We start from the raw sequence: 27,165 nt of genomic DNA on the forward strand, positions 1-27,165 counted from the left end.
GCCAGTAGTCCCACATATAACACCATCAACTTCATTAAAATTGGGGATTAAACATGCAAGACTCAGTTAAATGAAGCAGTTATCCCCAGTTTTTAGAGGTGATAGTACAGGGTAGGATACATTACCCAGTGTATCCTAAGGATGCAGGCTTTAATCAGGATTTGAGAGGTTTTGCTCTACCCTTGGTAAGGCCTGTCAAGCCTTACCAAGCCACTTTCTGCAAGTCACTTCTCAGTCTCCCTGCCTCAGTTTCTCCATTAAAAGATTTTTATTGTACCAAATGGTTTGAGACTATCATAAAGCACTGTATGAGGTCTAGTGACTATGAACCAGGACTTCAATAGTTAGGAACCATCAATGAAAGTGCCCAGACAACAATTTGAGCATAAGCAGACCCATCAAAAAATCTCTTCTGCATGGAGAAAAGAAGTAAAGATGTAAAGAAAGGATGCTTTCAAAAGCTTCTGACAAGCAAACAATCTCCCCCAAAAACCCAAGCTAGTACAAGGGTTGTCTACTATTTGTTGTAGCTTTCCAAAATGCAGAGTGACATTTAGATCTCTGGAAAAAACCTCAAGAGCTAAGGTGTTCCTCACCACCACCATTTCTCTTCTGTGGACAGTGCCCCCGTGTGCACACACTTACACCCTGCCCTTCCCAGCAGGGCACAGCTCTGGGAAGGGCACACACGGCATCTGCAGGCTGCCTGCGTTCAGGTGAAGCTGTGCTGAACAGAAACATCCTACTTCTATTCCTCATCACCACTGGAGTCTACTTCTCATGCACAGGATGCTTCAACACATTTTTCTTTCTGAAGCCTAAAAATATCATTTGAACGGCTTCTTAAAGGTCCTTTAAAAACTCTACACACAGACCACACTTGCTGCTGACAAACTGCACGACCTGAAGAACTTTATGCACAGTACTGTAGCTTTACAGTAACTCCACTAAAGCTGGCTATGAAAGCACACTGCATTGAGAATTATTAATTGCTCTCTTGAAGTACTCATGGAGGATGAGGGTTTATATTTAGGACTTCACATCCTAATATTCAGAGTTGAATTTCATTTACTTTAGCACTCTCAAATACGCATAACTGTCCAATAACCTAAGTTCAGGTAAGCATCAAAATCCTGTTTTACCCTTCATGTCTATGATTCAGAACTTAGTTTTGCACAGAAAAATCATGCGTCCTCGGCAAATTCTTCCAAAGGTGTGAGCTTCGCATGCGCTCGCCTCTCTCAAACCAAACAAAGCAGCTTTAGGGCAACGCCTTAGCTCTTTTCCCTGGACACCACGCAAAGCAGGGCTCGGAGCACACCCGCAGGGACTGAATTTCTGATAGCCACAAATCTCTGCCTGAGCCCGCGACAGCCGGAGCGCCCAGCGGTGCCCGCCGGTGCCCGCGTTTCCTCACAGGGGCGGTGCGGGAGCGGCGCTGCTCGGCCCGGGAGCGCTGCCCTGCCGGGGCAGCCCGGCCCGGCTGCGGACGGAGACAGGGGTACGGCTGCGGGCCCAGGCCCTACTCCCCTCGCCCCGGCGGCGGGCAGGGCGGCACGGGGAGGCGCATGATGAAACTTCGCGGCGTGTTTCAACAGCAGCCGGCGGCGAGGGCGGAGCCGCAGCCGGCGGGGCCGCCTCCTCCATCCCCCGGCGGGGCCGCCTCCTCCTCCATCCCCCGGCGCGGCGCGGACGGCGGCTCTCCGGCGGCTCTCCGGCGGCAGCACCGGGTAAGGCAGCGGGCCGGGGGCCGGGGGCCGGGGGCCGGGGGCCGGGGGCCGGGGGCCGGGGGCCGGGGGAGCGGCGGCCGCGGGATGTGCGGAAGCCGCCGGAGGAAGGGGCGGCCGTGTGGGAGGGCCCGAGGGGAGCGGGTGAGCGCGGAGGGAACCTGTCCCGGCTGCCCAAGGACCGCGGGTTACCATGAGGACGCTCCAGATGGTGGGAAAGCCCAGCTCCATGTGCTGGGGCTGAGGTCGGCAGCGCCATGCTATGTCCAGATGGGACAGATGCTGGAGCGGGGGCAGTGTTGTTGCAGCGCCGTGCTCCCCTTGGCGCGCCTTTGGCATCGCCGGTGTCCCCGCAGCTGCAGGATTTGTGGCTCTCTGAACCTTAACCCTAAGGCCCTAAGGCGCTGGGCTGATGTCTCCAGCGACATCACTTGATCTGGAGGTCCCCAGCGTCGGCGCACCCGCGCTGTTGGGTTGGGGTTGCGAGAGCTGCCAGGCCTGTGTGTGTCTCCAGAGCAGCTGCTGGGGCGAGCACGGCCCTGCAACAGCGGCGCTCCCTCCGCGCCTCGGCCATCTGCGCCTGCCACGCTGCTGCCGGCAACTCCGCTCTGAACCTGTGCCCCTTGGCTTCCAAACACTTCCCCCTTGTGCTGTCCTACAGGTCTCGCTAAGGAGCCTCCCTCTTTGTTATAAACCCCCTTTGAATGTAAAGGCGACAAACTCATAGGATGTTTAATGTTTCTGCCCAGATGATGTTACTTCAACATATACTCTGTGACCAGTAATGATTTGTTCTATTTGTGCTCTATATATATTGAAAACAAACAAACAAACAAACAATCATAGCCTCGCTATATCTAAAGGTAAAATTTAAACCTAATTCTTTGCTGGCTAAAATCTGCTTATCATACTTTGAGCAAGCCGGGTTTTACTTCATGTTAGTAAAGTCTGCTGTTCTTTTTATCAGGCCTCTTGACAGTTTAGTCATTAACAGCCTGTGTCTGTTATCTGTGGTTTTTAGATGTGTGGTGGATTGACCTTGGCTGGATGTCAGGTGCTCACCAAGGCACAATCACTTTAACAGGATGGAGTGAGGGGCAATAAAATATGATTAAAAATTATAAACCCTATGGGTGAGATAAAGGCAGTTTACTTTTAAGCAAAAGTGAAGATCATGTGCAAGCAAAAGGAAAAAACAGATTTTATTCTCTCATCCCCATCAGCAAGCAATGTCCAACCACTTCCTGAGAAGCAGGGCTTCAGCACACATAGTAGTTGCTCTGCCTTTATCCTCCTTCCTATATCTGGCCAGACATGAGATATGGAATAGTTTTTGGTCAGTTTTGGATAGTTTTGGTCGGCTGTCCTGTCAGTTGCCTTCCAAGATCTTGTCTGCTCCCAGCCTTCTGAGTAGGAGGAAATGTTGGCTTGCGTTGATGCTATGTGAACACTGGTCAGCAGTAGCCAAAACACTGCTGTGATGCCAGCACAAAACACAGCCCCGGGAGGGCTGCTGAGGGCAGGATGAACTCCCTCCCAGCCAGACCCAGTGCCAAGTGTCAGCTCCTGCTCACAGTGTTGGTGTCTCTGTCAGACAGGTTCTCCTCGTGCAGGTGGAACAGGAGCCTCACGATGTGTGGTATCTGGGCCCTGTTTGGGAGCGATGAGTGCCTTTCTGTGCAGTGTCTGAGTGCCATGAAGATAGCACACAGAGGTCCTGATGCATTTCGCTTTGAGAATGTCAATGGCTTCACCAACTGCTGTTTTGGGTTCCACCGCCTGGCAGTGGTTGATCAGTTGTACGGCATGCAGCCTATCCGGATAAAGAAATTCCCATACCTGTGGCTGTGTTACAACGGAGAAATCTACAATTTCAAACAGGTGAGTGTTGTATACATGATAAGGCAGTTTTAAAAAAATTACTTATTTTTTTATTTCAAGACTAGTGGATATTCAGAACATCTTTAAAATGTGTTGAGCTAGAATATCAGAAAAAAAGTGAAAGTTAGCAAAGAACTAGTATTTAAAAGGAAGTAAATTATCTCAATGAACTGTGAATCTGGTAGCTTATTTAGCAACATACCTAATCTTTAATATTGAAAAATCACTTTTTAATTGACAAGAAGAGCAATAAACATTTGCATCTTCAGGTTTGTTCAGTTGAAAGTTAAGATGCATTCTTCATTATCTCTTGGGGAGAAGAATTCCAAGCCTTTTTCCCCTTCTTCTGTCTTCATAATACAAATGCTTTTACACTGTCTTGCTCTTCAATTGTTTTGGTTTGTCATTCTCCCAGGTTGTTGGGTATTGCATTTTTATTATTGCATCTCAATCTAGATGGGATATGTCACTTAAGCAATAGTGATGCACAGTATGCATGCTTACATATTTATATAAAAGCAGTAAGCCTTAGGGAGATGTTTCCAGTATGCTACAGAAGTCCTTAGGTGCCTGCAGCAGAAGTCAGGTTTCTTCTGGGGTTTTTGAGAGCCACCTAAGTCTCTTAGGTGCACTACAAGCAGCAACTCCATTTAATTCCTAAAGTTTCTAAATGTCCCTGATGCTGATGCTGAACGCTGTCAGTGTTCCTCAGTCCCTGTGCTGAGATGTCTGTGCTGCCTGTTATTGGCAAGATGATCCAGATCATCCAAATTTGATGTATAAAGCAGCTTAGAACTGTGTCTGATTCTGAATCATGCTGAATAAATGTGTAAAATGTATCGCATACTAAATGTACTAGCATCAGAAACATATGAATAATCTGAGATATTACAGCATTTCTAATACTCATGTTACAGCATTTCTAAGGTCACATTTTTAAAGTCAAGTCAGGTTGCTGTCAGCCACATCAGTGACAACAGTAACATCATTGGGAATTTGACTGAATAGGCAGGACATTTAATTTTTTTTTCCAGTCCTCAAGTTATCTGGCTGTCCTTCAGTACATGTGAAATGTATTGTACCAACAGTCTGTATTACTTGGAATGTTTTGTACTGTGGTTTTTCTGCTGTTGAAAGCAGTGAGAATTACTCTCAATAATGCTACACACAGTCCTAAGGGGACCGTAATTGTGCAACACTTGCATTGCCATCTACAGGAATTTGTTTGGTTGTTGTCATACATTATGTACCCTCTTTCTTTATAATGAGATTTTTCTTTGAAGCTTGTGGCTGAAACCTACCTAAGAAAGGATCACTGGTGAAACAGGTGCCTTCCTCAGGGTAATGACTTACTTATTTTAACATTCACTCAATTTGATCTAAGACTGCCCCATAAGTAACAATTAAAACCAAAGAACTTAAATATTAAAGCATTGGTTTTGTGGAGTTTCTTCGCTTGTTAGAGTTTTAGTGAAACCCTCTTTTCCCTCTGTTTTGTATGTATTGAAAGGACTTTTAAGACTAGCACCAGAAGAACATGAAGGATATTTGGTCTGACTTAAGTCTGACAGCTAATTTCTTTCTCCTCCATTTTATATGCACAGACAGAGTGAAAAGGCTAGTTTGAGGAATGGAGGAAGATTAGGCAAAACGAAATTCTCTGCATAGAAAAAGCGGAGGAATTGCAGTGATTGCTAAGTAAACCAAAGATGATTTCCCAAGTACTTTACTTGGAGAGATGTTGCACATGTCTGTGGTTTGAGTTGTTTGGTAGTTTTTTCTAGACAGTGGCTGGCTAATGCTTTTGAAGACCAAGGTCATGGGTTTGCAGTTTCACATCCTCAGATAGAAGTGGATCCCTGAAAACTTGCCTTAACATGAATTGCTTATGACTGCATTGGCAGTCTCATTGCCTAAGAGATGATCCTGGGTAAAATTTTTGTAGTGGGTTGCTCCTGGCTGGATGCCAGGCACCCACCAAAGCTTTCCTCCAACAAGTGGACAGGGGAGAGAAAACACAACTAAAATTTGATGAGCTGAGATAAGGACTGGGAGAGATCACTCACCAAATACTGTCATGGGTCAAACAGACAACTTGGGGAAATTAAATTTAATTTAATTTATTACCAGCAAAATCAGAGAGGGGTAATGAGAAGTAAAATAAGCCTTGAAAGAAGAAACCTTTCCTCTACCCCTTCCTCCTTCCTGAGCTCTACCTTCTCCTCAGCAGGGAAACAGAAAATGGGGGTTATGGTCAGTTTGTCACAGGATGTTCCTGCCATTGCTGAAGGAGATTTCTTCCTCTGCTCCAGTGTAGGGTCCCTTCCATGGGAGACAAACTCCACAAACTTCTGCTGTCCCACAGCAGCAGTTCTCCACAGACTGCTCCAGTGTGGGTCACTCTTCCTGCTTTCCTTCAGGCACAGTCTGCTCCAGGATGGGTCCCCCACAGGATCACATATCCCCCCAGGAGCCTGCTCCAGCGTGGGCTCCTCTCTGCACGGCTCTGCAGGTCCCTGCCAGGAGCTGCTCCAGCGTGGGCTCCTCTCTGCACGGCTCTGCAGGTCCCTGCCAGGAGCTGCTCCAGCGTGGGCTCCTTTCTGCACGGGTGTGCAGGTCCCTGCCAGGAGCTGCTCCAGCGTGGGCTCCTCTCTGCACGGGTGTGCAGGTCCCTGCCAGGAGCTGCTCCAGCGTGGCTCTCCCATGGGTTTGTTTCTCAGGCATCCACCTGCTCCGACGTGGAGCTCCTCCATGGGCTGCAGGTGGATCTCTGCATGCCCCTGATCCTCCATGGGCTGTGGGACACGGCTGCCTCACCATGGGCTGCACCATGGACTGCAGGGGAATCTCAGCTCTGGCACCCGGAGCACCTCCTGCCCTTCCCTCTCCTTGCTGTCTGCAGGGCTGTTCCTCTCATGTAGTCTCACCCCACTCTTCTCTGGCTGCAATTACATCCACACAATAACTTTTCTTTATTCTTAAATATTGCCTCGGCCTTGGCCTAGGACAAGTCTGTCCTGGAACCACCTGACTTTGGCTCTGCCAGACATGGGGAAATGTCGTGGCAGCTTCTCACAGAAGCCACCCTTGTAGTCCCTCTGCTACCAAAGCCTGGCCACATAAACCCAGTAAAACTCTGAACACAAAAGTATAATTTCCTTCTTTGGCAGAAATATTTATATAACTTTTAAGCTGTGATTTTACATACAAGATTATTCTTATGAAACAGTTACTAAGCAGCTGATGTTTGCAAATGCTTATTTATGTTTTTCTTTGTATCTTTTTCTTAGCTGCAGAAGCAGTTTGGATTTGACTTTCAAACATTAGTGGATGGTGAGGTTATCCTTCATCTGTACAACAGAGGGGGAATAGAACAAACAGCATCCATGCTAGATGGTGTATTTGCTTTCATCCTTCTGGACACTGCAAACAGGAAGGTGTTTCTGGCAAGAGATACCTATGGAGTCAGACCACTGTTTAAGGTGCTGACTGATGATGGATTTTTGGGTGTCTGTTCTGAGGCAAAAGGTAAAGCTAGTTGTGTTTAGTGCCTAAATAATCTTAGGTATTTCTGTTGGAGACTAACTGTGTTGTTGGGCTTTCTTCTTAGTGTGAAGAGAAAATGAACTGTAAATTCAGTAATAAATCACCTATATTTAGTAATATAAAAACTACACATCATTAAACTAAAAATATCCAAGACATTTTATTGTCCTTAATATCTCTAAAATAACTTGCTTATTTAACTAGAATTTCTTTGTGTGCTGGAGCCTTAGCAGTATTGAACTCAAGATATTTTATGTTAGGCCAAAGTTAAATATAGTCTATTGACTTAGACTGGACTTATGTTACAATAAATTATGTTAGACTTTGGTCTTGGTGTTATGTAGCAAACTAGGTAATTATACCAAAGAACTGCTAATCTGGAAAAGCCAGGAATTTTGAAACCCTACTGAAATATACTGCAGCATTGGGTAATTTCTCAGAATCACATACTTTATTTGATGATGATTTTTTTTTCTTTGAGATGAAGGAAAGCACATCACTGCTCTCTCTTTTAAAGTAATTATCTCTAGTCTTGGTGCAACCATAAACAAATACAAACAGTGTCAAAAGGGAGTTTACTGCCTAAAAGGCACTTTGGCTAAAATTGACTTTTATGATTATTTCTCTCCCATTTATTGTATATCTATTCTGTTATCAGACCAGTGTAGGTGGACTCTTCTAATAGTACTGTGTAGTAATACTAAGAGCTGCACCATTTCTGTTGCTTGTGAAAGAAGAAGGGAAGTGAATGTTTTGGAGTCTGTGTCCTATAACAATCACAGTGAATTACTAGTCCCTCTCTAACAGCAGTTCAGTGTCCCTTTTGAGGATGTCCTCAAGGAGCACCCAGATGACCAGCAGGTGCAAAACACCCTCTTTCACATGGGGAATGGAAATGAGGTTTAGCTACAAGTTTTATACCTGGCATTCAATAGCAATGGAGTAGATCAGTCTAGCACTGATGAGTTTTGAAATCACCCAATATATGTCAATTAAGCAATCACTACAGTGATGTTGTTTTATTGCGAACCCCTTGTTAGCTTGACTAAACTTAATTTTAAACACAAATTTAATTAATAATTGTCATTCAGATTCTCCCAAGCATGTTAAACTTTGACCTGGCCATAATGTAGTCAGTTAGAAAAGTGCTCTTTCTAGGGTTCACAGGGATAAATTGCTACTTGCCAATTAGTAAAAGTTGCTGGTTGGCTTTCTCTGCTATCTGCCTCAGCTTGAAATGGCTCAGATGTATGTGTACATCCTGCCAGAAGCAGAATCATGCTCTAGCCAGGACTGATGGTGACTCAAAAGGATCTTTTTTTTAATACCAGATTTAGGGTCCGGAGAATATTTGTATATAGTTTTAGTAGAGAGGCTGCTGAGTGAGGTATAACTTAACCATTTAAAGACAAAAACTCTGACATTTTTCTTTTTTCCCATTTTATGTGTAGGACTGATCAACTTAAAGCATTCAACATCCTTATGTTCTAAAGTGGAACCGTTTCTTCCGGGTCATTATGAAGTGTTGGACTTAAAGCCCTCTGGCAAAGTTGCATCAGTGGAATTAGTAAAATTTCATAGCTGTAAAGATGAACCACTCCATGCTGCATGTGATACAGTGGAAGCTCTGCCTTCAGGTAGTACAGTGAAGATTTTGCTACTTACCCTGATTTAAAAGTGAAAAATTATAATCTTTGAATGTAAAATTTGCACTGATTGGTTTAAAAAGTACCATTTAAGAAAAACAAAACAACTAGTAAGAACTTTTAAAATGTAGGGACTTTAAAGTTGTTTTTGTAGGCAGTCTTGTACAAAGATGGACTTGAGTGTCCTTGTTATCAAAGGAGATTCAGACAAGTATCTTTGTTTGGTAATTAGCATCATCCAGCAAAGTCTAAGTAACACTTTTTGGACATTTTTTGCTTTTTTCTTTTTTCTGAGCAGGTTTTGACCTTGAAACGGTGAAAAGCAACATCCGTATTCTCTTTGAAAATGCTGTGAGAAAACGTTTGATGGCTCACAGAAGGATTGGTTGTCTTCTGTCAGGTAAGTAGCAAGAACCAAAGTGATTCTGTACCTTCTAACTCTTTTGCCCATCCTCTAGTTAAAGGAAAGAATAGGCTGTTCTGCTGCAATGTACCTGGAGTGATCTGAATCTTCAGATGCTTTTTAGAACAGGCAACAGGGAACTTCTTAGTTTGGAATAAAGTTTTCCAGTTTACAAGTATCTTGAAAGTCTTGTGCTTTTAAAGTTTACTTTGCTTATTGAGACACTGAGCATTTTAAATAAGACAAAAAATATTGTATTCCTATTGAAAATTACTCAATGTATTCTTAAATACATGAGATTTATGCTTAGGTTGGTCTAAAAAGAAAATGTAATTATTACATTGACTTTGTGCAGATTGAACCTAGAAGAAAGCCTTGGCATGTTTCAGAAGCAGGAGTATTCTTACTTGCCACCTTTGCTTTAGTCTCCATCCTGAACTTCCTTAATTTACCATATTACAGGAGAACATCTGGACCAAAATAATTTGCTACACTCTTTTGCAGATAAGGTAATAGCTTGTGGTATAGGAAGTTGTTCACTGACTTAGCTGATCACTGTTGTGATCTGATGGTTCAGTGTTACAGAGGTACTTTACAGAGGTAAGGCTCTGTAACCTTGAGTCTGACACCTTGTTTCCTGTGTTTGTGTGGCACTTGGTACTCGTGGTTAGAGTTCTGGAATGCTTTTTGTGCATTCACTGAGCAACAGTAATTACACTCATTTGTCATGAACCCTATGAAATGTGCATCTGAGTGAGAGAGAACTGACCAGGACATGCTGCTGGACCATTCTTCACTATGCAATCATAAAAAGTAGGAAGAAGGTAAATTAAACAGGAAGATACATTGAGTTGGAAGACCTCAATTTTGGTAAAACAATTCAGTTAACACCTCCCCCCCTCAAATTTCAAATATCAGCTTAGAAGGCAGTCAGCAGCTCCTCAGATGCACATGCAGGAAGCAGCAAAACTAAGTGCCTGTGCTGGTATAAATAGTACAAGAGTATCTCAGTGCTTCACAATTTTGGGTATGCTTGGAACATCACAGAGAATTGCTTTTTTTTGTAATCACAGAGGGAATTCTTCAATGTCACAATGTAAACCTGGGCTTTTATTTTCCTGATTTCCCCATTCTGAGCACTCTGTTTTCTGTGCTCTCCTTTTCTCAGAATTTGCATGTAATTTCAGCAGGAAATATTTTTTTCTACATGACAGCATGTCCACCAAGGGGATCAGGGTGGGAATTGATGCTAATGCACTTAGCTGAGAAAACATATACAGACTATAGGAAGCAAAGAGAAGAGGGATGTGCCTCAAGCTTGTCAGAACTGCAGGCAGATGTGGGCAAACAGTACTGTGTTTTGCTTAGCACTTTGTAGGACAGCAGCAAGTAGAACTAGCCAAGGATTAGCAGAACTAGCTCATGATAATAAGAAGGTGGATCCTTGGAGTACATTTAGGCAGCTTATGCATCTCTTTATTTTATTTTCTGCTTGTTCTCCAAACTGTTCAAATCCTTTCACTCTCCTTTAGAAAGACGAGGAGGAAAAAAAAGAATTACTGAAGAAGAGTAGAATCCTTACACTAAACATTCTGTTCTTTTACTTAATTCTGTTCTTTTACTTACAGCAAACAAAAAAAAATCCATAGTCCTATCAGTTGACTGCCAAATGTATAGGTAAAAGGAAGATAGAAAGTGATTTTAAAATGGAGAATAAATCCCCAGAGTTGAGAAGGGACATAGTCTCTATTGGTATAATGTGTTCAGTATACTTTCTTTTTATCTTAAATAAGGAGTTCCACTGGTGCTTCTGACACCAAAAGTACTAATAACTGTTACTGAAGATGTTCTAATAAAGTTGCCTGATTCTTTTATTAAGCAGAGGTAAATGTGCTCTTGTATGAGAAGTACCTTGTATTCACACAGCTTAGAATTGAAGCCCATTCATAGGATTCCAGTACCTAGATTCTTTAAGAGGGAAGCAAAACATCATTCAAACACTTAATCAGATAATTTGCTTTGTTGGCAGGGGGCTTAGATTCCAGCTTGGTTGCAGCTGTTCTTCTGAAACTGATGAAAGAAATCAACATCAATTATCCATTACAAACCTTTGCAATTGGAATGGAAAACAGTCCTGACTTACTTGCTGCCAGAAAGGTATCTTAAGCATTGCTTTCAGTTTGTTCTGAGCTACTGAGTGCTAAACAGTGTATATTAATGGTGCTAACTTCATGGTATGGCATTAATAGTAACACTGAAAACTCATTTGTTGCTATCATGTAAATCAGTTTGCAGTAAATCATTTAGTATAACACTTGCTGCTTAATCTTACAAAAGAGGCAGCTGGAACCTTACCTATTCTCTCTTGTATTTGGAAGATTTTCATGACAGAGTCCCCTTGCATTGTTGTCAAAAGGATAGCACTTTGGACTTGTCTCAGTTCTGCCTCTGGGTTTTAGGGTAGGTGTCCATGTTATGGTTGCTATACTAAGGCATTTTTATATAAGTTGAGTATTGTAATTACCAGTTTGCTGAATTAACAGTTTTGTACCATCTGGGGTACTGCCCAGGCTTTCATGACTTTTGTGCTGCTTTTTCTCTTAAGGCAAGATATCTGGAATATTGAGACCCTCTAAGGATTCTGTTAACATTTTAGACAAGCAGCTGGATGGTCTGTTGCATTCATGATTGAACACTGTAATTAAGGAGACTGTTCTCTCTGGTGCACATACCACTGCAAGTCAAAGGCTTCTTGGCCTAATGTCATAATTTTCATCGCAGCAAAGCAGAGCTGGTTCTTTCACTGAATGTGTTTGCTTTAAACACAATATGTGTTTCTAAAATGTTTTAGTTGAAAGGTGATGCATTATTTTGACCTTCTGCAAACAGGTGGCAGCACATATAGGCAGTGAACATCATGAAGTAATACTTAATACTGAAGAGGGGATTCAGGCAATAGAGGAGGTTATCTTCTCACTGGAAACCTACGATATAACAACTATAAGAGCTTCTATTGGTAAGATTTTTTTAATGGTAATCTTTGGTTTATATCACCCAAATAAAACTTTATGCAAACTTACATGGTCATCTACTAGATCCCCTTAGCTGTCACAGAATCTGGGGACTGGGACTCCAGAGTTCTGTTACCCAGACTTATCTGTGATACCACACTGAGGCAAAAGCAGTTATTTACAAGTCAAAACTGTCAAGAACTGTTCTTGAAGCTTTGAGTTGAAAAGCAATAGTTACATGAAGAAGAAATGTTAGATCTGCAGGTCTAAGTTTTTGGCTCTAGTAAGTATGAACCTTGAAAGAAGGGGGAAATTCACAGGTTTTCTGAGGTACTGAATATTAGGACAGCAAATCACAGTTACCCTTTCCTTTCATAGCTTTGATACTAATGTGAAGTATTTATTATTGCCTTCTCTTATAACGTACTCTTGATTCTGAGAAGTGAAGGGAATCAGCAGCAGCTTCTAACAAAGCACTGCCAGCCTGGTAAGAGGGAAAACCCCTAATCCAATGGGATCATTTGTGTAATGCAAGCTATAGCTTTTTACCCAGTTAATCTTGTGTTGTTGTAAAAGAGTTATGAAGCCAAATAGGCAACACAGTTTTCAAAACTGAACTCTCTGGGAGGAATTAATGAAGATGGGATTTAGCAATGTGAAATAATGAATGCATTTCTTAAAAAATTAAAGCCATTTTACTAAAACCTTTTTCTGTCATTTTTTCTTTGTCATTTGCTGCTTAGTATAATAATGAAACAGATCTTTTTCTTTAGATTTGTAATACTTTCCTTATAAAAGCTTCCCATTCAGAAAGATGCATTGAGTGGAAGGTATAATTCTGTTTTATAAATAATTCTTTACAAAAAAAAAGTTGAAAAAAGTCTTCATCCAGTTCAACTCAGAGTGGTGGAGATTTAAACAGCAACTTTGCTTTTCCCCAAGACTAGAAGATTTCTTCAGCACTGTGTTGGAATTAATCAGGCACTAGATTTCAAATTGAATCAGAATAACTCCTCTCTGTGTCCCCATGGGAATCCTGCAGTGTTCCCAGGGTCACAAGTAGACACATCTTTCTGATATTATGAAGGCCAAGTGTAAATCCACAGTTTAGATGTATTTGCAGCACCAACTTAGTGTGGCTGTTGGTGGCTTTGAGTAACAATAAGATGCTACTTTATATCAGTTTTTGCTGCAGAAGGAAGTAGTGTGGGAGACAAATTTCTAAAATGCTAAATTTTAAACCACTAGCGTATATAGCATCATGAATGTAGATGTACTTTAATAACTTTATACTTTTTTTTTAAGGTATGTATCTTGTCTCCAAATATATTCGGAAGAAAACAGACAGTGTGGTCATTTTTTCAGGAGAAGGATCAGATGAGCTAACACAAGGATATATATATTTTCATAAGGTAAATATATTCACTATACAGAATGCCCTTGAGCTGCTTGTTCTGCCTTCCAACAGAGCATCTCTGATATTTTAAGGTGTGATATTTGAGAATTTTCATAACTGTATATTTGTTGAGTTTTTCTTCTGGGGTGGCATAAAATCCAAGGGATTTAATCACCTGAAAAATAGCTTTGTTCATCCTCAGCAGTTCCTGAGACTGTTATTTCTTGTATGTAATTTTTGCTGGTTTTGAGATGGCTTGGTGATCACTACAGTTCCTGTGCAGGACAGCCAGCAATGGTTCCCTCAGTGCAGCCGTGTTCCACCTCTGTGCTCCATGCTGTGTTTGTTTTCAGGCACCATCTCCTGAGGAAGCTGCAGAGGAGAGTGAGAGGCTTCTGAAGGAGCTCTACCTGTTTGATGTACTTCGTGCAGACAGAACTACTGCAGCACATGGGTAAAATGTATTCCCTTGGATGCTGAGCACTCATAATTTAAAAGCAAAAGGAGATGAGGCAGGAAAAGACTGCTGAGGATTTGTATAACAACATGAAGTTGTAGCCTGAAGCCATTTGAGCAACAGTAAGGCACAGTGCCAAATTTAATCTGATCTGTGACTATAGGGCCTGCTGTATTGCCAATGGAAATATTTTTTTGTCTAGGACTGTACGGGTCTTTACAGAAGCAGTGAATTAGAAATAAAAATATTCAGAGTTAAGGAGGGAAGGCAAACTTGTCTTTGACTTTGGGGTCTTTGGAGGTTTAGACAAAGAGAACTCTTGAATCTGATGATCATCAGAACTAAAACAACACACTGAAAAAGGTATGTGCATTAAGTAGCTGACTGTAATAAAGAGATATTAGGATAACTGTGTAACTGATACCTGAAAGAATCTCCAAGTTGAGTGCTGTAAAAAATAGTATTGTTCTACCAAACAGAAGCATTTTACTAAAAGAAATACATTAGTTAAACCAAGAATAATGTTGGAAAGATTTTTTCTTATCGGTAATAAAAAAATGATACTTTTGGCAAAGCAAGCAACTTATCTGTTGGGAAGCTTTTGTTGTGTATTGATCCTGCCACAAAATGACTTGCTCAGCTTTTACAATTTTCTTGTTTCTCATTACTAGTGCAGGAGACCTGCCATTTGCCTCATAATTTGTTTTGTGCTGAAAATTTTCACCACACTTTCAAGGCTGTTTAATATCACATACTGGCCGCTTTTGTTTTTCTTTGGACTCTGCACAGCACTGTTAGGAAGAACCCTCATATTAACAAAATAGAACAGAATTTAAGGAGTTCAGATTTATGGAAAAAGGGAGAAAAGAACTAAGAGTGGAGAGGAAAAGATGAAACTACCATTCTCAGTTAGGAACAAGTGTAAGGAAAGACTTGCAGTGCAAATCTTGTTAGTGTATGGAGAAACTGAGGCCTCAGTATTTGATTAGTGAATACTCAGTATTGGGTTCATTTTTTATTTTTTATAAGCTGTATTACCTTCAGAAGTAGCTGAAGCTTTTTATCAGAGTAGAAACTAAAGAGAAAATGAAATTACTGGGATGCAGTATAATATCTCCTTTCACTTTTGAAGCTGGACAGCATAATGGCTCTTGAGCAGACACACCAAGGGGAATTCTTTCTGCTGAAGATGCAGTTACTGTCATTTTATTTGTTGCCTTCTCTGTCTTTAGAAGCTGTGATATACAAAAGCAGGAAGGCTTTGTATGCATATCCACTGGTGGTATAGGAAAGAACTTGTGTGAATGCTGTGTGTCTCTCTTTTGTTGTTTCTTGGGGACACAAACAAACGTGGATTTCAGAAATGACAGCAGAAGTCCTTGCTTGGTTCTATGATATGTTTACAAATGCTGATGCAAATCCTAGTGAGCTACTTGGTAGTTCTCTGAGAGGAAGAGGGTTTTTTTAAAATGTGCTTTTGTGCACATATTGCGATGGTTGTTGCAGATCCTGTAGGACTGTAGTCGGTAAATTCAGGGCACTATAAACTCCCCAGCATATTGCATCATAAAACATCATAGTCTTTAATCTGTGTAGGCCATACACCTAACTTTACAAATTGGTGAATTTAATTCAGGTAGTTGTAAATATGCAAGTGAAATTTCTTCCAAGTAAAAGCAGAAAACTCGGTGTTTATGTGAAAGACAGGGAAAGCTTAGCTGCTGTGGAATTTTTAAGTAGATGACTTGCTGGATTAATTCAGTATCTTTTCTATTTATTCCCTCTGCTTAGCCTTGAACTGAGAGTCCCATTTTTGGATCATCGGTTTACTTCTTATTATTTATCTCTGCCAGCAGAACTGCGAATCCCAAAGGTACGTAAAACTAGGGTTGGATCCAAATGTAAGTTTACAAATTCACTGATATGTGTTCTAACATGACCAGATTGCTGAATTGGATGGTTAAGTCCTCCACCCAGAGTCAAGCATGCTCTTAAATATCTTACTAAATTGTTGGGCTACTGGGGACCCTTTTCTGACCAAAACTTCTGAAAGAAGTGTTGAAATCCAGATCTTTGCACTGCAGTTCCTGAGACTCATGACATTGTCTTTTGTTCTGCAAACAGAATGGAATTGAAAAATACCTTTTAAGATTGTCCTTTGAAGATTCCAATTTACTTCCCAAAGAAATTCTCTGGAGACCCAAAGAAGCTTTCAGTGATGGTATAGCATCAGTAAAGAAATCCTGGTTTTCCATTCTTCAGGACTATATTGATCAACAGGTAGAAGATGAATTTTTCCTTTCTCACTTAGGTGTATTAGATATGGTTGCCAGTGGGAGGCAGCTCACATGCTTAGTTGAGAGAATAAATCTGGATGTAACAGTTAACCTGAGCTTCCTTGTGGAGGAGTAAGATAAACTTTAATCAATATTCTTCTAGATATCTGAGTTGGTTAAAGGCATTTGTGATTTTAGTTACAAAGAAATGCTAGACCCTGCCAGAAATGAATGTATAAGGAAATGAACATCATTTAAGTGTCTGGATTGCAAATTAGATTGTGTATCAACAAACACAATTTCTGGGTTACAGGCAAAGCAGCTGCTTCAGCTGAAGGCACTTGCATGAACTTACTCTGCAGCTGAGTAACAACATAATGACTTTATAATGTACTTTCTTGTTTGCGTCATTCGTTTTGCAAAGCCATCCCTAGCTAAGCCTTTTTGCTTTTTAAAGCCTCTGCTTGCATTGTTAACCAGTGAAGACTTACAGCATTTTGACTCTGTACAAAGGATAATCCTCTCTGGACTGCAGAGGTAGTTTAATCATGGTGAGGAAGGAGGAACACCTTATTTGTACCAGAGCTCTGTTACATGGCGATACATGCACTCAAGCCTGTGGATGGGAGCTTGTCTGTCTTACCACCAACTCCTTCTTCTCCATTTTCTTTTTTATTTCCTCAGGCCAGAAAGTAGTTGGGTCAGGCAACAGTGTTCTGCTGCCTGTTCTGAGCCTGTACTTCTGTAGGAGCAGCAAATCTGTTTCACAGACATGAAAACATAAAGAGCATGGTGGCAGCAGAAACTGCTCATTGAAGTTGCCTCAACTGGTGCAACTATTTATCCTTCCTTTCTCAGCCACGTTAGCAACTGCAGGTGTCTTTGCCTCTGCATCCCAGGTCTTCTGTTGCTAAGAGCATGGTTATTGGTGTTGATTGTAACAGCCAACTCTTCCTCAAGCTACAGAAACAACCTAGGAAGCCACTTGTTTCACAGCAAAGGAAGGGTAGGGAAGAAGTGCCTGTGACCTTACAAACAAAGGTGGTTGTGACCCAGAGAAATGGGCTTCACATGTCATGCAGAGAAATACCAGCAGTACTGGAAATACATTTACATATTCATAAAGATCAAATAAGCCTGTAACAAAGTCAAACCTGTGCCTCTAGAATAAACTTTTTTTTCAAAACTGTGCACATTTAGTGGTTGGGGAATCCTTAAAAAGTTGAAGATATATTGCAGCTTAACTTGAGTTTTGCTTATGTCTGTAGGTTGATGACCTTTTACTGGAGAAGGCAGCAGAGAAATATCCTTTCAATCCTCCTAAAACAAAAGAGAGTTATTACTACCGCCAGATCTTCGAAAAGCACTACTCAGGGCGGAGCAGCTGGCTGCCCCACTACTGGATGCCAAGATGGGTTAAAGCTACTGATCCTTCTGCACGCACACTGAAACATTACAAGTCAGCTACCCAAGAATAGACTGTTCAAATAATCCCCAAATAGAAGTGCTGCAAGTGTTTTGTGTGCACTCTGCTTTAAGAAAACCAAACAAATTATGCAAACCTAAAGCTTAAATCGTCTTTAAGATGTACTTTGACAATGCTATTGGAAATGAAAGCTTTCTGTTGTTAGTGTACTATTATAAATTCATGCTGCTGTACCAAAACTTTGTAATTCATGGGGAAAATACTTTCTGGACAAGAGACTACTTTATTTGACAGCTCTGTTCCTTAAGTAACCTTGATTGTATTAATTTTCCTTGAAGTCAATTAATATATTTTAATATCAGCTCTGTTTTGAAGACTTGAATCATTCTGAGGGATGCAAACTGCTGCTGACCCTCTGAGCAAAGGGGAATTGGACTTAGCTATCTGGTGATTTGTGTTCCTGACTGAGGGACTTGGATAGTATCGATATTATTCTATTCTGAATGTCCTTCTACACACTCCTGAAAACCTTAGTCTAGCGTTCAAAAATATTTAGATATTAGTAGCTATGCAGTGATGCTTTCTAGAGTTTATTGAGGTGGTGCTGGGTGTTAATTAAATTAATGACAATCTCATTTCTTACTGTGAGGCCACCATTTGGCTGTTCTGTAAATATACCATCAGTCGAAAGATATTGTGACTGTTATCAAAGAGCAGAATAGATAAGAGAAGCCAAGTTATGTCTTTGTTTCTAATTCAAGGACTTCAGTTGTTATAAATGTATTTATTGTTCTTGAAAAAAATAGAGTGTTAACTGGGTGATGTGTATTAATCTGATGGAAATTGCATGAGTAAGTATTTTAAGAAATTCTTCATTTATTGTGAGAGTTTTCCCACCTCTATGATGAAAAAGTCAACTGTGTTGCTGCTGAACTGATGTGGCCAACTGTGTGGATGAACCAAATCTGTGAACCATAGGCTGTACTTGGACAAAGCATCACTGACAACAATGGGATCAGATGCCTTGCTTGGAAAAAACTGCTTCAGAAATCACAAGAACTTCTAATACTCTAATGAAAAAACACTTGAAATTTTACCCAAGATAACTTTTTATTAACTACTTAGTCATGGGGATTACTTTTGTGAAGGCAGCTGAAGTATAAGGGTGATCAAGAAACACATATGCTGCAGATTGACTTGATTAGCATCATGCTCTGTATGAAAAAAAATCTTTATTGTCCCTCTTGACTAGGAAACCAAAGCCATTTTTTATTTAGAAGAGAAAATATATGCTGTTCTGATTTAAAACCTTCACAAAATGACTGGTTGTCTGTTTGTTGCTCCACCCTAATCCTGCATTTGAGTCTATCCCAGAAACTACTGAAACCTTTTGGTGGCACCACAGCACTTGTGAGCTGTGTGTAATATGTTCCTGCAGCCTTCCTTACTTAAGGGCCACGTGCTTGTCTTTGGATTTCTTTGAAACAGTTAAGAATAGTTTGAGTTGAGAGGAGTGTAGAGTACATGGTTGGGTACTGATATGTACAGGTAAGATTTACTACTCACTGTAAACTTCCAACTCTGTGATAAGAAAACAATATTTGCCTAAAGTGAAAATAGGCTAAACATATTTTGAGATCACTGCTCAAATGTACTTTCTGCTGCAACATTGCAGCATTCAAGGAAATCCAGCTGATTTTTAAAAAATTCATAGTACAATGGAGTTTTATATGTCAGGGCAATATTCTAGACTGATGATTGAGATATTTTAGCTTTTTTACTAATGTGCACAGGAAGAATACAGTGCTCGCTGCCTTGTCAAAGGTCTTTTGAGTATTAATCTGTTAATTCCTTCTCCATGTGAGGAATTCTACAGTCCTTTTGGTTTCTGTGATGCTATGTTTTCTCTTATTTTTTCCCCTTTAAAATAAAAATTGAGGCAAAAAAAGACAAAAAAGAAAAGACAAAAACATCCAGCTACTCTGGATCATTTGCTAGCTGCAGCCATGTTTGTAGTTTGTCACAGGATGCAATATTGTCTTGTCTAGTTTTACTCTAGCTTCCTGCTGTGGTGGCCTCTTTTTCTTACTCTTTTTCTTTTGGATAAAATTAATCTGGATGGTTCTGACAGCTTGAGTATGTTGGTTTGAGTATTGTATCAGGTGGGGATGGGGAATTGAAGTCGGTGGTCCACATGGGGAAGGCAGAGATGAGTATTTGCTTGGCTTGCAGAACTGATGAAGCCTGAGGGAGAACCTAAAGGGTTCTTGCAAAGTGGCCAAAAAATGAAGCGGTTTTTCATTTAATTGGGGTAGGTTTGTTTGGTTTTGTTTTAATTTGAATTGATTAAATTATTAAATTTAGTTTTCACAGCAATCTTTCCTCCTTTTGAGGAATGAGAAATATACAGTTCCAAAGAGAGCACTGCAGGGTATGAGACCCACCAGGTGCTTAAGCTTGTCCAGTGCCACCCATGCCCTTCATCACTTTAATAAAACTTCTTAATGTGCTGTTTTAGCCTCCTGTTGGTTGCTTGTGTGGAGCCTCACTGGCTGTGCAACGTCCCAGTGTCCCTGACAGTGGCTCTCTAGAGAAGTTCCCCAGTACAAACCAGCGTGTAAGATCCAGAGAACACTTGGCACTTTACGAACCCTTAGTCCATTGGTCAGAGATCTTTTTATGTGGGATGGTTTGAAATAACGTAACATTTTTGAAACTCTGTTTAAAATCACAGTAATGTGTAAAAGCAGCCTATTTTAGAGTCTTTGGAGGGGTAGACATTTTTTTCCTGACCTAATTTTTGGTTCCCATTAACACAAGACGTGGAAGGAGGATTTGGTACAAGGTAAGCCTGTGTTTGAGCTGGCTATTGAACAGTGTCTCCAAAGGAGAGAGCAGCTGAATTGTGGGAGAGGCTGCTTATTTCTGGAAAAAGATCCACTGTCTGTTCCTCAGTGCCTTTCCATGGGATGGCCAAAGCACACACGTCACTTGCACCATGCCTGCTGCAGTTCCTCATTTTGGAACTTCAGGGCCTATTGCTTTTTATTTATGTATTTACAGAGACATTGTGGTTGACAGAAAGGCTGCAGTTAGGAAAGTCTTTTTTGTGTAAGCCTGTTTCTGGATGCAGGTAATACACAGAATTGTAATTGTATATTCATTTTAATTTAATAATTTCAATTTATTTTCATTTAAAACAGTAATTTTATTTTTTTATTTACAAAGCTTATTACCAGAAAAGAGACAAAGAAGAGTGAAGCAGACAGGTGTTTTTTGCTGCTGTTCTTCTCTGCAAGTTGGAAGGGGTAGTAGCTAGGGGAGCTTTTTTATTTTTTATTAACAGCTGCTTTCTAAGACCTGTTTGTGGTATTTCACCCACCCCTCTCTGTAGTGCCACTTTCTATCTTCTTGTTGCCTGGAAACTCTTTCAACAAGAGAAAACTAGCTGGGCAACCATTTTTTTCCAGCACTGTGCTCAGGTTTGGATCTTTTGATCGTGGTATGAGCTACAACAGGAGATGTTGGCTAGCCTGGAGTCCACCCGACTTTGTGTTCCTCCCATGCAGGTCAGTCGGGGCTAATTCCACCCCTTGTTCTGTGTCCAGGGAAGCCAACAGGCAGCCACGTTCCCCAACATGACACAAAGAATCTGTCAAAATTTGAATTCGGATCGGGAAGTTGATTCCGGGCTGATTTCCTAATTTCCTAAAAAGTTTTCTTTTTCTAGCCGGCAGATGGCAGCCGCTAGTTAGCGGAAGGTGCTCTCCATCCTGCTCTCCTTCCCGCTCTCTTTCTGCTTTTAATATCTTCCTTCACAAACCATTGTCACTGGGATTTGTGCGTGAGCCTCATGGAATTTAATAAGGACTTGATTAGAATACGGATAAAGCCAAGCATAAAATAAAATGCTTTCAAATTGATCTTGCTCAAAAGATGTTGTGCAGAGCTTCTCATGCTGGTGCTGCAGGTAAGGCAGCAGCCAAGAATTGAATTGTATTAGTATTGAAGGCATTCAATATTAAATTTAGAGGTAATTCAAAACTAGTTATATTAAAAATCTGTAATGTGAGTTGGAATAGGTATAAAATGTCAATTCTAGGGAAGATGTAAGACAATACCAGACTAGGGAATAAGCAGTGTTAATTCTACCTCTGAAGTTGTTAGGGTTTTTCAATTTTCCTTTTTTCTTCATAATTAATATAGGGATCACAGAATTTCAGATAGTCATACAAAGAGAACATTAAGATAGAATCATAGAAAATTTTGGGTTTGAAGGGACCTTAGTGATCACCTTGTTCCAACCTCCCTGCCATTAGCAGGATAATTTTCAGCAGACCAGATTGCTCAAAGTCCCATCCAACCTGGCCTTGAACTCATCCAGGGATGGGACATCCACAGCTTCTCTGGGCAACTTGTTCCAGGGTCTCACTATCCTCACACTAAAGAATTTCTTCCTTATATCTAATCTAAATCTACTGTCTTTCAGTTTAAAGCCATTCCCCTTGTTCTGTCACTAAATACCCTTGTAAAACATCCCTCTCCAGCTCTCTTGTAGGCTCCCTTTGGTACTGGAAGGTGCTGTACACGCTCCTCTTTTCCAGGCTGAACAGCACCAACACTGTCTGTCTTCATGGTGAGGTACTCCTGCCTCTGATCACCTTCATGGCATCCTCTAGACTTGCCCCAACTGCTCCATGTCCTTCCTATGCTGAGAGCCCCAGAGCTGGATGCAGCAGGGCACGTGGGGTTTTGACAGAGTGGAGTAGAGGGGCAGAGTCCCCTCCATCGATCTGCTGGCCACACCTCTTTGGTGCAGCCCAGGCAACCATCAACTTTCTGGGCTCTGAGCACACAGGGTCACCTCATGCTTGTCCACCAGCACTCCAAGTCCTTCCCTCGGGGCTGCTCTCAATCCATCCTCCACCAGCCTGTATTTATGCTTGGGATTGCTCTGACCCAGGTGTGAGCCTTGCCCTTGGCCTAGGTGAACTTCATAAACCCACCTCTCAAGGCTGCTAGGAAGCTCTACAGGGGCACCTCAGAAAGGCTTGGGTACTTGTTATGTCAAAAGTATTATTTTAAAAATACAAATGCATTGTGTACACCTGAGCATCTAGACTTGAGCCCTGTGAGGAAAAAAACATCTCCCATGACCATTGGTGGAATAATGGCAATGTGGAAACACACACAGCCTTTTGCTTGCTCCAGACATGCTCTTAAAAAGGTCTTCTGTCTTTTTTTTTTTTTTTTTTTTTTTTTTTTTTTTTTTTTTTTTTTTTTTTTTTTTTTTTTTGGTACAAGGTGTTTAATTGATGAATTTTCATCAAGGAGAAGATAGAGTAATTGAGTCCAAAATAGTCCTTTTGAAAATTATAATACTGGATACTTAAAATTATTTGAACTGACCTCAATTCCTATGCCATAATCATCTTGCAGAGCCCAAGAGGAGAGTCAGATTACTCTGATTGCAAAAGCTGCCTCCATTTTTGCTACTATCAGGGATAGGAGTAATTGTCTATATTAATAAACTGTATTACTTAACATCTCTCACCACTGCTCTTGAAGACTGCCTTTAACACCTGGGGCAAAAAGTATATTAATACAAATTACTTTTGATTAAAACCATTATTATTTTAGCACAAAAAGGAAGGGGGTGGTAGAAAGGAATGTTCTCTTTTTAAATATTTAAATACTCATTATACCAAAGTGATACAAATTACTGGCTGACTGACAACTTGCTAATAATAGCTTAAAAATGCAAATAGAGCTATTATCCCAATTGACACTAATTGGAACTCCTTTGGCAGCCTGGGAGGGCAGGACAGGAAGGTTTGATTGTTTCCTCGAGCTGGAATTGGGCTGGTAAGGAAGTGAGGGGAAGATGTGCTGTGGATAAACAGGTTTCCATCTGCAGACATCAGAATTCATTATGCTGTATTTCAAGAAGCTGCTCTGAAGTGCTGTCTTGTGCCTGTGTACGGTTTTGGTGAGGTTTGTGGTGGACTGGGCAGGTCTCACTCACACCCACACAGTGCAGGCTTTGCCGGGCTGAGTTAGCACTGTGGGAATCCAAGCTGTAAATGCTGAATTCTCCCAAAACAGCTGTGATGTCTCCTGGGTATTCTGAAAATTCAATGGTTTAAAATTCACTGAATTATAATTTTTAAAAATGCAGTCTTAGAATAACTACTCTGTATGTATGTAGTCCTTCACTCATTATTGTGTATCTTCTCCAAGCAAGGTTTGCTTCTGGAGCATTTTGCTTGAATTTTAATGTTCTGGTACACAGAAACACAATGTGGCTATTGTTGTCTGAGTGTTACAACAGTGAAAATTAAATCATTTCTATGTGCCAAAATGGAATACCTGTGGTTAAAGATGTTCTGTTACTCAGCTAGATATTTTCAATGCTAACTAGTTCATGAAAATAAAATGTTGAAGGTATTTTAATATGTATTGGTGCTGAGGCACTCCAGCTCTGACTGGGACTATAGGTATGAATTTATGCAGCTCTTTACCTACTTCACACGGTTCCTCTCTCTCGTGCCTTCAGGTGGTGTCTCCATTGTTCCATTTGTTTGATTTGATGATCTTAAGGGTCTTTTTCAACCTAAATGCTTCTGTGATATGTTGGTGCAGGTGTATCCTTTAACTCTTTGACAGCTATGCTGCTGAAATAAAAGTGCAGGAAATAGTTTAGACAGGAAAAAAACAGAAAAGGCATTGGGTTCCTGCAAGATTCCCATGCCCAGACATCTCCAGATCCTTCCTTTTCTTTTGGTTAAGGCCATGCTGAAAAACACCAGTCTCCTGGCATGAACAGAGCAAGGACTTGCTCGTGGCTTCAGAATTAGGCAAGTGCTGCAGAGCCTGAGCTCCCCAGGTGAAGGGAGGTATGGAGGGCCAGACCCCCCTCCCAGCTCCCCATTTCACAGGCAGGGTTTGTGAGCAATGGCTCAGCTTTTGCTTGCCACGTTGAGTTTGGCTGCATCTCCACCATGGACACCCAGTGCCCGTGCAACAGCAGAGAGAGGGAGATGATGGAGAGAGCTGCTGGCCCTCTGTGTCACTCTTGGGCAAGATGGGTTCTGAGCACTTGACTTCAGCATCCCTATCGGGGTGAAGGGGAGTACCTGTGTGTAAGGGAGACAGTGCCTACCAGAAGAGCAGCTCCATGTCACAATGCAGATGATCGATGCATTTCTGGGGGAAAAAATAAGCAAAAAGGGTGCTAAGCATGTTGGAGGAGGGCTGTGATGTCAAACTGCCTATAGCATCCCCAGTGGGGACAATTATCAGCATTGGGTTTACTCTCTGTGCTGATTTCCTAGAAAGATTTTATTGCTTTATTTAAAGCTTGCCTGCATTTTGCTGACAGATGCCCTTGCTGCAGTGTTATTGATTAGCTTATGCAACATGAAGGATGTCAGAGTGCTGCCTCCAAAAAGAGCTCAGTGTGTGTCACAGCTGTGGCTGGCTGTTGTGCAGACAGTGAGGGATTTAGGGAAAGCCTCTCCAAAGCCTGCAGTGGAGCTGGAGAGTGGGCACTGCCCAGAGACCCAAGGCACAAATGGCCTGGGGCTGCAAGCAGTGATGTCCAACACATAAAAGTGTTTAAAAGCTGATGGAGCCCTAAAAGAGAGATTAAAGACCACAGAAATTATTTAAAACTCCCTCTGAAGTACTCAATAGTCTATAGACTATACTGGTTAAAACTAAAGGCAGATAAAAGACATAATTCCTCTTTGCATCTCCAGGATTCCAAGATGCCTGTAAGGGCAAATATTGTTGTGGGGAGATGTTGGGAGTGAGCCTGTGGCAGGAACAGGCTGCTGAACTGGATGCCTGCAGATGTGTGCAATTCATGCACCTGCACATCTGCCCAGGACCTGCTGGGCAGGCATAGCCCCAGTGTGGCACAGCCTGGCTGAGCCACCTCTGCCAGCACTGAAATGGGATGAGGGGTCTTTAATATATGTTGGTAGAGTCAATTGGAACATTCCAGGCTACACCATTTTGCGTGTTTGCTTTATTTCCAGCTTGGAATAGATGTCCATACAAACATATAAATCAATGCCAGTTTGAAACTTATTGTTCAAAACCCAAATTAGCGTTAATCTGGCATTATTTTGCCACCAGAAATTAAAACGAGGTGTTTCAAATGCCAGATTGAAATCACTCAACAGACTGACATGTAAAACAAGACTATTTTGGTGAGAGAGGTTCAGCCTTTCCTTCTAGAGTAAATTGTGTTAATGCCACTGACATACTTGAGGGAAGGAATGCCACCCAGAAGAACTTTGACTGGTGTGAGGAGTGAATATATGTGAATTTCATGAGGTTCAGCAAGGCCAAGTTAAGGTCCCACACCTGGCTCAGGGCAATCCCAAGAACAAACACAGGCTGGGCAGGGAATGGATGGAGAGCAGCCCTGAGGAAAAGGACTGGAGGCTCTTTGTGGGTAAACAACTCAACATGACCCATGCTCACAGCCCAGAAAGACAGCACATCCTAGGCTGCACCAAAAGCAGGGCAGGCTGCAGGGAGAGGAAGGGGATCCTGTCCTGCTACTCTGCTTTGATGAGACCCCACCTGCATCCAGCCCTGGGTTCCCCAGCACAGGAAGAACATAGATTTGTTGGAGCAACTATAGAGGATGGGCATGAAGCTGATCAAATATTTAAATTGAAAGAGGGTAGTCCTAGATTTTTTTTAAGGAAGGAATTCTTTACAATGAGGGTGGTGAGACTCTGCAGCATGTTGCCTAGAGAAATTGTGGATACCCCATTCCTGGAAGTGTTCAGTGTTAATTTGGTTGAAGCTCTCAGCAAATTGGTCTCGTGAAAGGTTTCCCTGTCCATGGCATGTGGTGGGACTAGACGATCTCTAAAAGTGCCTTCCAACCCAAACCATTCTATGCTTTCTCTAGAAAATTCACTCCTTTCTGATTACTGGGTGCTGTTATTTAGTACCTGTGCTGTCTTTCAAACACTGAAAGTCCATATATATTTGTGGGCTTGGCCTAGTTTCTTCTGTGGGAAGGTTTTTGTGATGTGCAGGCTGCAGAGAGTGAATGGTGGGGCTTTTCCTTTCCACTCTGTCTCTCACAATTCAGCACACATAGACTGTGAGCACTGGGATCCTCCAGGCACAGGTAACAGCATTTTAAAGTTTTTCTTTCTACCCTTCATTGAGCATTACTCAACATGATTTCCACAGTGCTTGTGCAATGCTGCTAGATTAGCAGTCAGCTTCTCCTCTTCACTGAATTCTGTGGGAAATGGATGTAGCGTTTCAGGATTATCCTGGATATATAACAATCAGATATTTTAATTAAAAAAATAATTACAGTCACTTCTTTTATATTGCATGGATTCATGCCCACAGGTGTTT

General features: G+C 41.5%; 1 protein-coding gene across 1 annotated transcript; it reads left to right on the forward strand.

The window, feature by feature from the left end:
* The first annotated feature begins 1,319 nt into the window (after positions 1–1,319).
* ASNS (asparagine synthetase (glutamine-hydrolyzing)) lies at positions 1,320–19,091 on the forward strand. The gene is made up of 12 exons (XM_063411796.1): positions 1,320–1,730; positions 3,326–3,608; positions 6,899–7,136; positions 8,606–8,791; positions 9,099–9,200; positions 11,233–11,360; positions 12,093–12,219; positions 13,520–13,626; positions 13,964–14,064; positions 15,859–15,940; positions 16,192–16,347; positions 17,612–19,091. The coding sequence occupies exons 2-12, from the start codon at positions 3,360–3,362 to the stop codon at positions 17,819–17,821; spliced, it is 1,686 nt and encodes a 561-aa protein (XP_063267866.1). The 5' UTR covers positions 1,320–1,730; positions 3,326–3,359; the 3' UTR covers positions 17,822–19,091.
* Positions 19,092–27,165: the final 8,074 nt, after the last annotated feature.

This window comes from Prinia subflava, chromosome 1 (assembly GCF_021018805.1).
Source record: "Prinia subflava isolate CZ2003 ecotype Zambia chromosome 1, Cam_Psub_1.2, whole genome shotgun sequence".
NCBI lineage: Eukaryota > Metazoa > Chordata > Aves > Passeriformes > Cisticolidae > Prinia > Prinia subflava.

Coding starts and splice junctions, on each gene's coding strand:
- ASNS (XM_063411796.1), top strand. CDS start 3,360: ATGTGTGGTATCTGGGCCCTGTTTGGGAGCGATGAGTGCCTTTCTGTG. Junction 12,220..13,519: donor AACTATAAGAGCTTCTATTG/GTAAGATTTTTT, acceptor TTTTTTTTTAAG/GTATGTATCTTGTCTCCAAA. Junction 16,348..17,611: donor AGGACTATATTGATCAACAG/GTAGAAGATGAA, acceptor TTATGTCTGTAG/GTTGATGACCTTTTACTGGA.